Source organism: Macrobrachium nipponense, chromosome 13, assembly GCF_015104395.2.
Source record: "Macrobrachium nipponense isolate FS-2020 chromosome 13, ASM1510439v2, whole genome shotgun sequence".
Lineage (NCBI taxonomy): Eukaryota > Metazoa > Arthropoda > Malacostraca > Decapoda > Palaemonidae > Macrobrachium > Macrobrachium nipponense.
The window spans coordinates 89931855-89945306 of record NC_087206.1 but is presented as its reverse complement, the minus strand read 5'-3'; the positions used below and the strand labels follow the sequence as shown (position 1 = coordinate 89945306).

The 13452-nt window shown below is 36.7% G+C and overlaps 1 protein-coding gene across 6 annotated transcripts in view; it reads right to left on the bottom strand.

The window, feature by feature from the left end:
• The window catches only part of LOC135225189 (UTP--glucose-1-phosphate uridylyltransferase-like), a 152981-nt gene that overhangs the window by 100577 nt on the left and 38952 nt on the right, over positions 1–13452 (bottom strand). Inside the window, exon 1 of one of the 6 annotated variants that reach the window (XM_064264482.1) lies at positions 9312–9434. The exons of 4 other annotated variants lie outside the window; for them this stretch is intronic. Coding sequence is in view for 1 of the 2 variants with exons in the window: in XM_064264476.1 (XP_064120546.1) it covers positions 4392–4439 (48 nt within the window). In the remaining variant the exon portion in view is untranslated. Of the gene's footprint in view, positions 1–4391; positions 4509–9311; positions 9435–13452 lie in introns of those variants that run through there. One more of the 6 variants, XM_064264476.1, reaches the window with a different exon arrangement.

Genomic DNA, 13452 nt, shown 5'->3' with positions numbered 1-13452 from the left:
CAATGTGTGTGTGTGTGTGTGTGTGTGTGTGTGTGTGTGTGTGTGTGTGTGTGTGTGTGTGTGTGTGTGTGTGTGTGTGTTTGTTCAGCAACAAAGTTTAAGTGATCTTTATACACACACTGGTTAGGTTAGAATCTGCGGACAGCTCCGCAGATTCTAACCTTTTAATAATTATGAGGACGAAGTACTGATTATAGCTACAAAAACATCAGAGAATGTAATAACGGAGATAATTACAGATCTTGAAGGAATAAATGGGAGAACTGTGAAAGTAATGTACCAAGAAGTAAGAGGAACAGCAGAAATAATTAGAAATAAGTTAGAGCAGAAAAAATATATGGATGACGGGTAAATATCAGAACTACACGGGCCATAGCTATACCAGCTATACCATCATCAACACCAGCTCTAAACCAAAGACGACCCCGGCCAGGAATTGAACTACGCCTACGGAATAATACCGGCACTGATGACGACCCTTGCTTGACCTGGAACTGAGATCCTGTTCTAATAGAATAAAAGATTACCTTCAGCATTTATCATTTCTTGAAAATTCCCAATATGAATATTAGCCAGTTACTCAGAAACATCGCTGAGCCTGAGAAGCGAATTGTAAGAAAAATAGAAAAAAAATATAAAATCAACTCGCTTAATTCTGCCATTATTTTTAACAGTATTATTATTATTATTATTATTATTATTATTATTATTATTATTATTATTATTATTATTATTATTATTATTATTATTATTATTCTCTTCTTCTTTCTGCATTTCACATTACTTTTTATTACTTCTGTCAAATGAACGCCATAATATTCTTTGGAAGCTTGAATTTCGTCAGTGGCCCCTGTGTGTTTGTTTCATATGAATAGGAAGTTGTTGTTATTATTATTATTATTATTATTATTTTTTTTTTTTTTTTTGCTCTATCACAGTCCTCCAATTCGACTGGGTGATATTTATAGTGTGGGGTTCCGGGTTGCATCCTGCCTCCTTAGGAGTCCATCACTTTTCTTACTATGTGCGCCGTTTCCAGGATCACACTCTTCTGCATGAGTCCTGGAGCTACTTCAGCCTCTAGTTTTTCTAGATTCCTTTTCAGGGATCTTGGGATCGTTCCTAATGCTCCTATGATTATGGGTACAATTTCCACTGGCATATCCCATATCCCTCTTATTTCTATTTTCAGATCTTGATACTTATCCAATTTTTGTTCCACTCTTTCTTTATCTTCAACTCTGGTGTCCCATGGTATTGCGACATCAATGAGTGATACTTATTATTATTATTATTATTATTATTATTATTATTATTATTATTATTCGGAAGACCAACCCCTATTCAAACGGAACAAGCCCACAGGGACCACTGACTTGAAACTCAAGTTCCCAAAGAATATTACGGTGTTCATTTGAAAGGAGTTACAGGGGGTAACATGAAATACAGATAGAAGGGACCAGTTGGTAAAAGAAAGAAAAAGAAACAGATAAGGTAATATGTTAATAGATAAATATTTAAAACTATAAATGGATTATCATAATACAAAGTGAATTATTCTACGGTAGCAATGCATTGCTAATCCTAATTATTGACAAACTTATTACAGATGGAAGGAAAAACATACTGAACCAAGTAGAAATACTTTGCACATATATTTGCAATATTTTACAAATACGTTGCCAGGAAAACATTCTCCATTCAGCAACAGAAACTAAAAACATATTATTATTCACGAAGAGAACAATACTTTTCCCACTTGTTTTTCGCAACTCTCTCCACCAAAGTCACGTGACCTTGCCACGTACCAATTCGGGGAATATACTCAGGCAGAAATTTATTTTCGAGACATTAATGTTGTTAAGTCATAAATAAAGTGATGATTTATAATTTACTTAACTGTGACGAATCTTACGTTGTTTATCGTCAGATGACGTCAAGGCTTGAAGGTAAAACTGACAAATTGTGACAAATCTGACGTTGACGTACAAATGACGTAAGGTGTTGAAATTGAAAATGAAAAATTGTGACATTTTTCGTTTGCCGTAAAAATCATGTAGCAGTCTTAAACCTAAATATGAAAAACAAGTATGACAAAATCTTACGCTGTTTGTCATAAAACGTAAATTCTCGAAGTTGAAACTGAAAAATTGTGACAACTGACGTTGATTGTCATCGAAATGGCGAAGTCTCCAAGCTAAAATTGAAAACTTGTGACAAATATTACGCTGTTTCTCGTAAAAACGGACGTAAAGTCTTAACTGAAAAACTGTGACATAATCTTAAATAGTTTACCGTGAAACTGACGTTCAAATCTTCAATATCAAACGAACAAAAATGTGACAAACCTTTTCTTCTACAACTGACAAAATGTCGACACAGCAAATACTGACATATGGCGGACGGTCCATTTAACTGAAGGTGATTCTACAAAAACAATTAATGTCCCTGGGTAAAAGCACACGGACGGTAATTACCGGTGATTACCATGGTAATTAGAAGAAGGAAGGGGGGGGGGAGGGGCGTTCTAAATTTCAAGGATAAAGGCTAAAGAAAATTACGATTTGAACATTTCTAATATATATAAAATAAAATATATATATATAATAATATATATATATATATATATATATATATATATATATATATACTTTGCCAGCCGTTTTAAAATCTGAACTGTGTTTTGTGAGAGAGAGAGAGAGAGAGAGAGAGAGAGAGAGAGAGAGAGAGAGAAAAGATACATATATAATTATACACCGCTAAGATTTATGTTGGAGCGAAAACGAAAAAAAAAAGGTATAATATTTTGCTACTACGGTTTCCATGAGAGAGAGAGAGAGAGAGAGAGAGAGAGAGAGAGAGAGAGAGAGAGAGAGAGAGAGAGAGAGAGCTCCCTGTCGGAGGAGGAGCATTCCTCGAAGTAATGATCTTCATTAAAAGAACGACCTTGAACCGCAAGGAAGGAAATACCAATGATGCTCCGGATGAGAGAGAGAGAGAGAGAGAGAGAGAGTTACACGTCAGGAGGGAAGATGAGAGTGAAGGAATGGAGGAGTGAAGAGTAAAGGAATGGCTAGGTAAAGGATGATGGAGTAAAGGAATGAAGGAGTGAAGGAATGAAGAAGTAAAGGAGAGGAGTAAAGGAATGAAGAGGTAAAGGGTGAAGGAATGAAGGCGTGAAGAGTAAAGGAATGACGAGGTACAGAATGGCTGAGTGAAGGAATGAAGGAGTGAAGAATTCAGTCCGTATCGAGTCTTCCACGTTGACGTAACAATAATTCATTAAATAAACCAACTCCCCAATTTCTTGGTATGCAGAGGGTATTCATGCCCACCCCCCCAGGCCATGAGTTGAATGTACCCTTCAGCGGGTCAGCTGTGGAAGTGTACGAGCCCCAATCACGGGTATACAGGTAAACGCCTGTCCCTCTCGAAGTATACAGGTACACAAATTGACATACAAACAGAAAGAAACAGAAAAGCGAAAGGGAACAAACGACATAGGAAAGAAAAAATCAACAGGTGTTGGATCATAACATGACTATGTACCAAAACGACACACACCTGTCAAGAGCTTAAAACAGTACACCTGCTAAAAAAAAAAAAAAAAAAAAATGTACTGATGGTATGACTGGTGATGCAACCAATATTCAGAAACGTAAATAAAAAAGAAAAAATTAAGAAAAAGCTGATATCATAATTTCGGATAGTACATCATCGTGTGTACAGGATTTCATAAAACGTATCGATATTACGTGGAGAGAGAGAGAGAGAGAGAGAGAGAGAGAGAGAGAGAGAGAGAGAGAGAGAGAGAGGAGGAAACACTCACTTCTATTTACAGATAACTTCCTTATATCTTGAAACTACAGAGCACAATATTATTCAACACATGCAAGAGATTATTATTCAATAGAGAGAGAGAGAGAGAGAGAGAGAGAGAGAGAGAGAGAGAGAGAGAGAGAGAGAGAGAGAGAGAATCGTATAAAATCTACCTAACATACAACGCAAAGCTAAGCATTCAATACGTGTTTTACAATTAACCAAACTCTCTCTCTCTCTCTCTCTCTCTCTCTCTCTCTCTCTCTCCAAATATCTTCAATACAAACCCAAACTAACGAGATACGAGGCCATATTTTTGCATCCATCACTTTCCTCACACTTGTACGGACACCACACATTTTATTATCCTCTCAGGATAATACTAAAACAAACAAAAGAAACACCTGTTTACCCAGACATAGAAGTAATCGTTTACTTCATTCTCACGCAGCAAAGATGTCGACACCACACTTCATTTTTGTCCACAAACGAACACTGGACTTGATGATAACAATTATTAATGATTAAATAATAACAATAATTATCATCATCATCATCACCACAGAACTCACCACAACAGACCAAGGTATTGTATGATTACGAGACGCCTCTCCCACCATCCTGACACCTCGCTGTTGGAATGACTTCTGCGATTTCCATCCTGACGAGGGACTGACTGACTGACTGACTCACTCACTCACTCACACTCACTCACTCTCTCAGAGGAGACTGAGAAGTTAAGAAGGTCTCTCTCTCTCTCTCTCTCTCTTTGGAGAAACATGTCTACAACGTATTCCTCGTCACAGCAAATGTTATTCACCTTCCGTTTGACATTTTCCATAAATTCAGCGTCTAAAGTATTTGTCAAAACGAAAATAATTTGCAACCAACCGTGTCAGTGATTAGTTATTTTTCCTTTTCTGGTCAATATAAAACTATGACAGCAACTTTCATCCCTTACAATAAGCATCTGCTGACCTTTCTTATCGCCGCGTTAAAAAATGCAATCAATCAATCAATCAACATTAATTCTTTTTTATTTTTAGCATCCAATAAGACTACCTTCGGCTTTCTATGTAACTCAGGTAAAAGTCAGATATATATATATATATATATATATGTTATATATATAATATCTATATTATTATTATATATATAAAATATATATGTATATATATTATATATAATATAAAATATTATATATATATATATATATCTATATATATTTTTTTTTTTTTTTGCTCTATCACAGTCCTCCAATTCGACTGGGTGGTATTATAGTGTGGGTTCCGGGTTGCATCCTGCCTCCTTAGGAGTCCCATCACTTTTCTTACTATGTGTGCCGTTTCTAGGATCACACTCTTCTGCATGAGACCTGGAGCTACTTCAGCCTCTAGTTTTTCTAGATTCCTTTTCAGGGATCTGGGATCGTGCCTAGTGCTCCTATGATTATGGGTACGATTTCCACTGGCATATCCCATATCCTTCTTATTTCTATTTTCAGATCTTGATACTTATCCATTTTTTCCCTCTCTTTCTCTTCAACTCTGGTGTCCCATGGTATTGCGACATCAATGAGTGATACTTTCTTCTTGACTTTGTCAATCAACGTCACGTCTGGTCTATTTGCACGTATCACCCTATCCGTTCTGATACCATAGTCCCAGAGGATCTTTGCCTGATCGTTTTCTATCACTCCCTCAGGTTGGTGCTCGTACCACTTATTACTGCAAGGTAGCTGATGTTTCTTGCACAGGCTCCAGTGGAGGGCTTTTGCCACTGAATCATGCCTCTTTTTGTACTGGTTCTGTGCAAGTGCCGGGCATTCACTTGCTATGTGGTTTATGGTTTCATTTTTCGTATTGCACTTCCTACATATGGGAGAGATGTTATTTCCGTCTATCGTACTTTGAACATATCTGGTTCTTAGGGCCTGATCTTGTGCCGCTGTTATCTTTCCTTCAGTTTCCTTCTTTAGCTCTCCCCTCTGTAGCCATTGCCAATTGTCATCGCTGGCTAGTTCTTTAGTCTGTCTCATGTATTGTCCGTGCATTGGTTTGTTGTGCCAGTCCTCTGTTCTTTCTGTCTTTCTCCTGTCTCTGTATATTTCTGGGTCTTCGTCTACTTTTATTAGTCCTTCTTCCCATGCACTCTTTAGCCACTCGTCTTCACTGGTTTTCAGATATTGCCCCAGTGCTCTGTTTTCAATGTTGACGCAGTCCTCTATACTTAGTAGTCCTCTCCCTCCTTCCTTTCGTGTTATGTATAGTCTGTCCGTATTTGCTCTTGGGTGTAGTGCTTTGTGTATTGTCATTTGTTTCCTGGTTTTCTGATCTATGCTGCGGAGTTCTGCCTTCGTCCATTCCACTATTCCTGCGCTGTATCTGGTTACTGGCACTGCCCATGTGTTTATGGCTTTTATTTCATATTTCCGGCGTTTGAGTTTTGACTTGAGTATCGCCTTGAGTCTCTGCATATATTCTTTCCTGATCGTGTCCTTCATCTCTTGGTGTTTTATATCTCCTCCTTCCATTATTCCCAGGTATTTGTATCCTGTCTCATCTATGTGTTTGATGTTGCTCCCATCTGGTAGCTTTATCCCTTCAGTTCTCGTTACTTTGCCTTTTTGTATGTTGACTAAGGCGCATTTTTCTATTCCAAACTCCATTCTGATGTCCCCAGATACAATCCTTACAGTCTGGATTAGGGTATCTATTTCCTTGATGCTCTTACCATACAGCTTGATGTCGTCCATGAACATCAGATGGTTGATTTTGTTGCCTCTTTTCTTGAGTTGGTACCCGGCATCCATCTTCTGTAGTACTTTTGTCATGGGAATCATGGCTACTACGAAGAGTAGTGGGGACAGTGAGTCGCCCTGGAAGATCCCTCTCCTGATATTAACCTCTGCTAGTCTTATTCCAGAGCTTGTAAGTATTGTATTCCAGTTGCGCATTGTATTTTTGAGGAAGCTGATGGTATTTTCCTCTGCCCCATATATTTTCATTATTATTATTATTATTATTATTATTATTATTATTATTATTATTATTATTATTCAAAAGATGAAACCTAATCATATGGAACAAGCCAACAGGAGCCACTGACTTGAGATTCAAGCCTCCAAAGAATATAGTTTTAAAGGGAAACACAGAAAGAAGAAATCCCTTAATAAAAAAAAGAGAGAAAGATTACTTAATTAATAAATAAATAAATGAGAAAAGCATTAGGCTAGTACTGCATTGCATCTTTGCTAGAACTTCCGAAGAAGTTCCAATCGCACGACATTCTCTGGGAGGCTGTTTCCTCAGTCCAATGGTGTGAGGAATAAAGGACCTCAGGAACTGAGAAGTTCGACAGCGAGGAGGCATATTTACTGCATATTGGTGCCGCAGTTCAGCTAATCTGGCTGCTTTTGGCAAGAAAACGGGACCAGGGATCAAAAGAAAATGGGACCAGGGATCAAAAGAAAATGGGACCAGGGATCAAAAGAAAATGGGACCAGGGATCAAAAGAAAATGGGACCAGGGATCAAAAGAAAATGGGACCAGGGATCAAACGAAATGGGACGGGGATCAAAAAGAAAATGGGACCAGGCGATCAAAATGAAAATGCGACCAGGGAATCAAAAGAAAATGGGACCAGGATCCAAAGAAAATTGCGACAGGGATTCAAAAGAAAATGCGACCCAGGGATCAAAGAAAAGCGCGACCAGGGATCAAAAGAAAAGATGCGACCAAAAGGGTCAAAAGGGAAAAGGGAAAACCGGGAATCAAAAGAAAATGGGACCTGGGATCAAAAGAAAATGGGACCAAGGATCAATTGCCAATGTGAAAAATTTCTGTAGAAACACAAAACGAGCTGTTTACAGCAAGGTAGCTTCGTAAAGTAGATAAGCAACGTGGAGATGGTAAACATTCTCACAATCCTTGCACAAGTTTATGTTGCAGTTTTCCTTTGGCAATTTATCTGTTTGTTAGTAGGTAGATTTTTTTTTTTCCTTTCTAATAGTATATATTTTTTTCCATTAACTTCTGTTGTTCTTTTCAAATGAACACCACTCTTTGGACGCTTGAATTTCAAGTCAATGGTCACTGTAGGTTTGTTCCATATAAATAGGGATTTATCTTCTGAATAATATATATATATTATATATATATATATGATATATATATAATTATATATATATATTTATATATATATATATATTTATATATATAGATATGTATGATATATGTATCAAAATGTCCTTAAACATTTTTCGATAACGACTTACATTAAAACCGGCCAATTCAACGTGCCTTGAAGTACAAAAAACTCGTAAATCCTAAAAAAAAAAAAAAAAAAAAAAAAAAAAACACGAAATTAAACTTTTTTTGTGGACTTGAAGAAAGTGCAATGTACAGCGGTAGACTTTTTCTTTTCTTTTTACTCCTCCTCCTCACGCCTGAGGGAAGGTCCCTCAGCCTCTCAGTTCCTCCCACGGATGACGCAACGCCCCACGGGAGGGAGAGAGGGAGGAAAGGACGAGAAGGATTGCCAGAGGACCGCGCCTCATTGTGACCTCGGGCCGCATCAATGTCATATTCCCAAGTACAGCATAAGTTTCCTAGTATATAGTATATATATATATATATATATATATATATATATATATATATATATATATATATATATATATATATCAGTAGAGGGATCCACAGTAATATAATGGTTTATCCAGACGAAATATATTTGTGGAAATATTTTACGAAGATTATAGCTTTCGTCCATCCTTCTGTGTCACTTGATCATTAACTAAATTTTCATTTAGTTAATATTTCCACAAATATATTTCGTCTGGATAAACAATTCATATTACTGTGGATCTTTCTACTGATTACTTAGAAGCACGATAAGGTGTTTTTATATTGCATACACACACATACATATATATATATATATATATATATATATATATATATATATATATATATATATTATGTATGTAAGTATATTATGTACAACACGTATGCTGATAGACAATTAAGATTCCTTCCTTGTTCACAATTATTTCCCGACGTTTCGTCATTTTCATTTATAATTACATCTTCAAGGGCTCTAAAATTGATATTGAAAAAAAAAACATAATCAGCAAAAAAAAAAAAAAAAAAAATCAAAATACCAATTTTTTGACACTTAAAATTATACACTTCTTTTCAAAATCGAGAAATATTAAAATCGACAAAGTAAGGCGCTGTATGGCACCTACTTTCCACCAAATTACCATCACGTCTGCATTTCCAGAGTTACAAAATGAAACACAAAGCTTACAATTAAAAATAATAAGTAAAAATAAAAAATATAAATTGGACAAAGATTAAACATAAGGTTGTTATGAATTTCAAAGCAAACATTTAACAAGAAGAAAGACCAGTACCTCTCCGTCTGTTAGAGTTAAAAACATTAGCATGACAACACTAATTAAATATATAATGTATACATACACTTACACTTATATACACATATACACTTGCGCATTACACACACATATATATATATACACCTGCGCACAGACACCGTGTTGGCCGAACTGGCGATATTCAAATCAATTCGGCAAAGTTACGAAATGCTGGGCATGAAACCGGATGCCCTAATCTGGGCGTGTAGAATGACTGGGAGCTAAAAATGCAATCACGAGTTGACAACCACAATAGACGGGTCTTTAGGTATGTTAAATACACACACACACATACACACAAGCACAATACAAATATATATATATATATATATAACAATCACGAAGATATGGAACGTAATGAATGCATAAAGGCAATAGCCACGAAGGATAAAGTGAAATACGAAGTGGTTTGCTAGGCCTTTCGACTTGCTGTCCTTTACTGAGCAGGCGGGCAGAAATTTATAAATAAGTTAACAGAAGGCTCGCATAATTGACAGCTGGAGATTATGAAGGAACAGTACCTGAAATCCAACGCAGCTGAATAACTAAGACCCCCATAAACTGGACGATTGTATGAACGATTGTTGTTATCGACAAACACACACGTACTATTCAGACAGTATGAACGCTCCCCGCACCGATTTTGTCTCGGGAAGACATAATATGGCATCATCTCTAAAAGAGACGCCCACGATAGCGTTATATCGGCAGACAAACCCATATTGAACCAAGGTATATAGAATAAGGCTTATTCTATATACTTTGCATTGAACGACCTGTGTATGACAGACATAAGTCGCAAGCCAGCAACCTGGTCGTGACAGATACCCGCCGAGATCGTTCATACACGAAACTCCGCCCACTTTTGCATTCAGACAAGCCTATTCACAATGTTTTTACGAACGATACAGACAGTCGTTCATACAATCGTTCAGTGTATGGGGACCTTTAGTGGAACTACCAAAACAAGGGCAAATTGAAAATTGAAAAAGAAACCTATTTTTGAGAGGTTTTACAAAAGATTAGGGCCAACAGCTCTGAAGTAAGGAAGGGTCGATTAAAGATTGCACAGGGAAAGAGACTGACCACCAAAAATGACAGTAGAAACAATAAACTGATTACATATGTTCATAAAAATACAACTTTATATTTCTCCTTTTGGTAAATACATATAAGGTAACTAATTAAAGTCAAACCAATTTACGAGCGAACTCCGAGCCCATTTGCGACATTGCCAGATCCTTCTGACCATTATAATCCACACCTGGTTTGACCTCTTTAATCGATGGGCAGACTAAGATAAAGAGAAAGGGTAGTTTAATTCCCTCGTTATCCCAGATTTGAATGGTCAAAGTAGATAATCCTTTAATTTGGTACTGTCCCTCTAACTTGTTTCCTTCGTTATTTTTGTTTTGCAAACCAATTTCATTTAGCACTTTACGAAATGATTCCTTGTAACCACCAAACCCAATATTTTCCTTCACTTGTAAAACTTTGTCTATCTTCGGAATTTCTTTCCTTGCATAAAAAGCCAATACAGTTCGCCGTATAACGCATCAATCGAAATCGTCCACATTTGTTACGGTTTTTTATCTTTTCCTTTTCTTTTCCCTAAAAACCAGCTCTGTAAATTCTTCTTCCATTTCTTTAGCTTTCTTACAAATCTAATGAAAGTTGCTTTTGATATCTTTATTGCATTTGCTTGATTGATTCCAAACTTGGAAATTTCATTTTCTTTTTCCCTTTTAAAAAACTTGTACACGTATGCCATTTCGCGTTCTTCAGGACTAAGGACACCCCGGGGGGAACTCTCCATGGTGTTTACGGAAGCTTGCTGTGCGAGACAATGATACGGAAGATTATCTCGACCCATTATATACGATTCGACCAAGGGTCTCTGTGATCTGACCCAAGTGAAAAAGTGGCACAAAGTATGCCAGATCTACAAGTTTGTCATTTTTCTTCCCTTCTCTTAGTGAAGCGAAGGTAGATGGCGTTGAGGTAGCCGAATTAAGGAGAACTGGCAGAGCTGGAAATGGTCTTGGAGTCCGCTCATAAAATGGTTTGACTTTAGTACTTCAGTTATTTTAACTTTAAGGTCATTCTTGAACAATAATACATGCCAGGGGTAAAGTTAAAATTACAGCTAGAATGCAAACTGTACAATACCATATTCTAAAAGATTTTGTGAAGAGATCTCTTTTGAGTTATCACTGAATGGATATAGCATTGGATGTTTGCCCAGTTTTGAGTCGAGTTGAATATATAATTTAGGCCAAAGGCCAAGCACTGGGATGTTTGAGATCATTCAATGCTGAAATGGAAACTGACAGTAAAAGGTGTAACAGGAGCAAAACATCGCAGCTGCACTATGAATCAAGTGTTAGGAGAGGGTGGAAAGTAAGATGAAGAAAGAGAATATGAACGGAGGTACAGTAAAAGGAACGAAAGGGGTTGCAGCTAGGGGCCGAAGGCACGCTGCAAAGAACCTTAATTACGTAACCCCTACAGTGCACCGCATGAGGTCCACTGACGGCACTATCGCCTTACTGGGGTTTGCCCAGTTTTGACAGAATATTCATGCTGGTTAATTCTTCTAAATCCTTACTGGATTGACCGATGTAAAAAGAGGAGCAGTCCAAGCATGAAATTATATATATTATGTTGTTGCTTTCCTTAAGGATACATTATAAATGAACGAGTCAATGACAAAACTATTAATGACTTATCACACCGCTGCCTGGAATGTTAAAGCGCATTCCATTCGGCAAATGAACCTCTTGGGTGTGTTCGTTTGGATGTGGGATAACAAGGAAGCGTTCAATTAGAACGCCACGTCCTTCCAAGCATTTTAACAGCCGCATTTCCTCACGGTGTCAATTATAATCCCCATGGGGAATTCGGTATTAATCAGCATTTTGTGTCGTCATCTTTATGCAGGCCTGTACCGAGGGGGGGAGGGGCGGTCGGGAGGTTCTGGAAGTCCATATTTTCTGTGACTATCCTTTTCATTGAACTGTACTTACAAAAGTAATAAATGATCATTGTTTTTTGTTAAGTCAAAGTATATAACATATAGACAAATAAAGTAATGTGCATGTTATCGTTAACATAATAAATGAATCGATCAATATAACAGAAGAAATATTCTTGAATTTCAGTGCAAACTTTCAACATTATAAGTAAAATTCTGTCAAGCAAAGTCAGTATACTTTGAATCGAGTCGAAGGGCATAGTCCGCATACCCAATTTTTCTTCTTAATATAACTAAAATAAAATTTTCAAGTATTTCATCTCGTACATACCTATATATGCAATAACATTTATAGAAGAAAAGGTTTTGGGAAAAAGACATCCCCCCCTCAACTTAAAAAAAAAAAAACTCAAGTTACGGGCCTGTTATGAAGAGTCAAAATTCTCGCGTTTATAAGTAGACAAGAATCGATGTCAAATTCTAAAATCTGGACCTAAATTCAATAGCCCGTGGGGGGGTGGGGGGTGCCATCAGTTTCGACTTCTAGAGGCAACCTCTTCCATCACTTTTTACTGTACCTCCGTTCATATTCCCTTTCTTCTCTCAATTTCATTTCAGCGCTGAATGACTTCATAGGTTCCAGCGCTTGGGCTTCTTCCATATGAAAGGGGTTCATCTTCAGAATAATAATAATAATAATAATAATAATAATAATAATAATAATAATAATAATAATAATAATAATAATAATAATAATAATAACTACGACTTCGCATTGATATTGAACTCTTTCTCTTTAGTGGTTCAAGATTTGGACCAAAATAAAATAATTCTTAATTTATTCTGATAACAACCTTCTGATTTACCATCGTAGCAAAAAGAGAGAAAAAAGAATATACACGTTAAGCATCCAATAAGTTTATTTTGCGGAGAAGAGAAAGAGTAAAGATTACGTAAATGAAAATTATGGCGAAAAACAATATGTTAAATCTTTGGAATATAAACAAACATAATTCATGACTGACTGTTGCGACCTCTCTCTCTCTCTCTCTCTCTCAACAGGGTACAAACAACGAGACACCAGAAGAATATGAAGAAAAGTAAATCTTGACTGTGTGTTGCTGTCTATCTCTCTCTCTCTCTCTCAATATGACAAAAACAATGGAACATTATAAACAAAACTCCTGGCTGTTCGTTGACTCTCTGTTCATAGGTCTAG